At 43.6% G+C, this 4,538-nt stretch overlaps 1 protein-coding gene across 1 annotated transcript; it reads right to left on the reverse strand.

Moving 5' to 3' along the window:
* Nucleotides 1-669: 669 nt before the first annotated feature.
* Nucleotides 670-2,072, reverse strand: LOC121021200 (putative olfactory receptor 52P1). Its single transcript, XM_040461432.1, has one exon. The coding sequence runs from the start codon at nt 2,057-2,059 to the stop codon at nt 1,082-1,084; it is 978 nt and encodes a 325-aa protein (XP_040317366.1). The 5' UTR covers nt 2,060-2,072; the 3' UTR covers nt 670-1,081.
* Between the last annotated feature and the right edge of the window lie 2,466 nt (nt 2,073-4,538).

Here is a 4,538-nt window from a genome sequence, read left to right on the forward strand (position 1 = left end):
TGAACCATAGGCATCATTTTTACTGAATTCTGCCTCATATATTAGTTATACAATATGATGAACAACACTAGAATCTTTCTGGTTTCAGCTTCATGAAATTTACAATATTCACCATTATATCTACAATAACCTTCTAGAATGAGAAACGGTATCCTCTGAATTAATGAATTCCCACACGTGGGCACAAGACCTGAACTGCACAGCTGCCATGAGTACCTGTTCAGGACGTCCTCCTGGGCACCCATAGAAATTGCCTTACAGAGGTCTGCATTCAAAGGTTTCCAGTACAAAATCCATTTTTGTAGCTATAACTATTAGCAGGGCATTCTCAGACATTTTCTTTGTGAGAGAATCTTGTCAAACAGTGAATTCATTCAGAGGAGCAGAACAGTTGACTCTGGGAGTTTCTACAAGTAGGAAATTAGGTCCAATGCTTGTAAACCTTTACGGTCAGGAGCTTCTCCTTTTTCCTTTTCCTCTGAGAGCTGTCTGAGACTGGCAGCTCATGTCTCCTGTGCATATTCCTTTGTTCTTCATGGAAATAACCAGTCTCTTACCCAAACGTAAGGTGAACTAGCAGAGAAAATAAAGAAGTGACTATAAATGTTAATTTACTCTTCCTTGTCCTTTCTCATTGCCCCCAATCTCCACCTCCCCGTTTCCCCTGAAGCAAACAAATACAAATGCATGCTCACACCCACATAATTCTTGCTCTTACATGGTAAAGTGGTGGGCCAGTTATTTTTGCTCAATGTTGTCTCCATATGGAAACATCCTAACTTATTTTCTATGCACTCTGTGTGTTTTGTTGAAAGTGCTTTTAAAAACATGATCAATATAACTTTCCCAACTGGCATGTCAAGAAAGGAGAGAATATGTCATTATTCTAACTTCATAGGCAACGATTCTTCCTTTAGACCTTTAGAGTTACTGAGAGCAAGGAGGTCTCCTGTGACATAGCCTCTCTGTCCAAGAGTGGGACAGTCAATCTGCCCAATACGACATATCTCATCACCAGTCAATACTCCCAGGAACTGCCTCCACTAAACATTTTTTCCTCATACCCACTACTGCTGGATGATCAGACAGGCTTCTGACCATGGGTTATGGTTACAGGGTCCTTCTTCCAGCACCCGTATTTGGTCAATTTGTCCCGAAACTCTTTGGTTTTCACTGCATAAATAATAGGATTGAGCATTGGAGGAACAAGGAAGTAGAGGTTCCCAAGAATGGTGTGCACATGGGGTGCAATTCCCCTAACAAAGCGGTGAGTGAGAAAAGAGAACAGCGAGGGGGTGTATGAGATAAGCATGACACAAATGTGTGTGGTGCAGGTGTTGACTGCTTTGTGGTGGGCTTCCTTAGAAGATAGTCGCAGTACAGCCTGGATGATAAGCACATACGATGAAGCAATAGCTGAGATGTCCAGCCCAATAACCAACAAGGCCACCACGAGACCATATATCCTGTTGACTGTGGTGTCCACACACACCATCTTCACCACAGCCATGTGCTCACAGTAGGTGGTGGGGATGACGTGATTTACACGAAAGGGCATCTTCTGGAGGAGGACAGGCATGGGCAGAATGAAAAGGATGGCTCTCACTAAACTCACCAGGCCAATGAGCCCAATGCGACTATTGGAAAGGATGGTGGCATAACGCAGAGGTTCACAGATGGCTACATAGCGGTCAAAGGCCATGGTCATCAGGATGGCTGACTGCAACACAGATATGAAGTGGATGAAGAACATTTGGACCAGGCAGCCCACATAGCTGATCTCACTCTGGCCAAACCAGAAGATGCACAGCACCTTAGGAATGGTGGTAGTGGACATGCCCAGGTCTGTGAGGGCCAACATGCAGAGGAGCAGGAACATGGGTTTGTGCAGGGAGCGCTCTGTGCAGATGGTGAAGATGATGGTGCAGTTCCCAAGGATGGTGATGAAGTACATGGAAGAGAAGGGGACAGAGATCCATCTGTGCTTGTCCTCCATCCCAGGAATGCCTTGGAGAATGAAGAAAGGTGGGTGACCCAGGGATGCATTGCAAACGGTCATGGTGATTCTTTGGGGAAATACCTGAGAAGAACAATAAAAAAAACTTCATGAACCTCAAACTCCAAAAGAATCAATGTTTTCAAAATGGAAAACTAAAAAGGTGGAATGTGTAGACACTCAAAAATGATTCTGGAATCAAGCTAACATATGTCATGTAGCATAGTAGAATGCTGTCATGTTAGAGTTATAATAATGTGGTGTAACATCTGACAAATACATATTTCATTTTGAATGTGTCATTCATGATGAACTGAATCATTATTCACACACGACATCATTTTCACAAAAATTATTATGTGTAATTTTGAATGTGTATCCATTTAGAGAATGTCACTTGAAGCCTGTGCGGCAAATGTGGATAGAAATACCAACCACTGTGACAGAGTATTCAAAACCACTCTCAGTCCACTTAAGATGAAATAAGTCCACAAAAGAACTCTTCAGTGAGGATCAAGAATGAAGCAAGTGACAGGGCTCTGGGAACCTGAGACCAGGATACCAGGATGGAAGTGCGAAGCCACCTCACCTGAACCACTTACCGGAATAGGAGGCAGGCAGAGTGTGGGAAGCTGGTCCTGGACACCTTCTTCAAATGTGTGTGTGTGAGTGTGTGTGGCTGTATGTTGCTATAGCTACACATACACCCGTGTGGCTCATGGGGAACACACTCTGTGCCCGGCATGTCTCCACTCATCACTCTCGGCACCCACAATCCATGGTATGGCCCTTTAAGTAACCTAAGGAAAGTCCCCCTAGGTGCCCAGAATTAGCTCTTTGCTACTCCTTCCTTCCCAAACGCATACTCTCAAGCCACCACTGCTATTTTGGATAAACTTGACCCTGGAGGTTTCTCTAAGCTCCCAGGGGATGAGGCTGGTTGACCCTAGCAGTTCTGGGCATGTTCTAGTCTTTGGCAGTCCTGGAGGAGCCTGAGAGGAGACAGTGAAATTAAAGCTAAATCTGGAAGTAGAGGAGGTCCTGGCCGCTTATATTCCAAAGGCTCTCTTTCCCAGATATGTATAAGTGTGGGAAGCCGGTAGGACCTTACTCCATGACTGGGGTAGACATGCTCCTGAAGGCGTCAGAGGTACAGCCCCTGTTGTTGGATACCCTGGTAAAATGTTGTTAGCAGCTCTAGCTCCATCTGTCCTTATTGTCTTCCAGGTTTTTTACTCTAACGTGTTTCCTAGGCCAATGGCTTTACCATAGACGTTCCCTCAGGGTATGTTCTGCAATCCCACTTCTCATATCCCAGCATCCCCTCAGCTTCTGGGTCAAGATATAACATATTTGTTTTTCATTAGGTCAGAGGAAGAAAATTTGCCCAAAATAGTCTAGCACACCCATTGCATAATGCAAAGGACAGGTCCAACTACTCTCAAAATCATACAAAGACAATTCAGAAGTAAGACTCAAAGGGCTAGATTCTAAATTGTAATCTGTTGGGGCACCTGGCTGGCTCAGTCAGTTAAGCATTGGACTTCAGCTTAGCTCATCATCTCGTGGTTCATGAGTTTGATCCCCACATGGGGCTCAATGCTGGCAGTTCAGAGCCTAGAGACTGTTTGGATTCTGTGTCTCCCTCTCTCTCTGCCCCTCCCCTGCTCATGCAATTTTTCTCTCTCTCTCTCAAAAATAAATAAACATTAAAATAGAATTTTAAATTGAGATATCTAAATTGTAGTGCAAGTTCTGCCTTAGCCTAGCCCTGTAGGGAAACTTGGTCAAAGTCAGGTGTCAGCAGGAGTAAAGCAGGGGCTGAGGGAAGGAGTGGCAGAATGAAGAGCCTGGAACAGTCAATACATCAACAGAAAGAATCATCAACAAATGTAGACAAGCATGGGGGTACCTGCTCATAGTCATATCCACACAGCCTTCCCTGCAGAAAGCTGTGCTCTGGTACCACATCAGAATCCTGCATCAGTCATTCTTTCTTCTCTGTCCCAGCGAGATCCTGATGGATGACAATGACAGGTAGCAACCAGAAAGAATCCTTTCTTCCTAGCCTTGCTTTCTCACTTTTACATCCATGGTCCGGTGAATTCCCTGCATAGAACCTCTAAAGAATCTCTTCTTGTAGAGTGTCCCAAAGTCCTATCAAGTGCTGACATAGTACTGCATCCTTGACCTCTCTTTCACAACTTTTAATCTTGTTCTTTGGATAATCACACTACCCAGGGAGAATAGCCCTGGTCTGATTTCTTCCAAAATCCTGTATCCCAGTCACTAGCATCATGCTTGGCATTAGTGGGCAGATTAGAAGAGTCAAATAAATGAGTAAGTTAGTGAATAAGAAAACAAAATAATTTATTTTAAATATGAACTAATTATGTGTCATAATTTATGAGATCTTACATGGTTTTGTTTTCTAGTGTCATAAAAACCAAAAACAGAACTATATTTGAAGGCTATGCCTTCTCCTTCAAATGAATTCATAAATCAGTGCCAATCCAAACAAATTTCAATTATTCACTTTCCT

Source organism: Herpailurus yagouaroundi, unplaced genomic scaffold (assembly GCF_014898765.1).
Source record: "Herpailurus yagouaroundi ecotype Mexico unplaced genomic scaffold, PumYag 255, whole genome shotgun sequence".
Classification (NCBI taxonomy): Eukaryota; Metazoa; Chordata; class Mammalia; order Carnivora; family Felidae; genus Herpailurus; species Herpailurus yagouaroundi.

Excerpts from the sequence above, each read along its gene's own strand:
- LOC121021200 (XM_040461432.1), bottom strand. The coding sequence starts at position 2,059 with ATGACCGTTTGCAATGCATCCCTGGGTCACCCACCTTTCTTCATTCTC.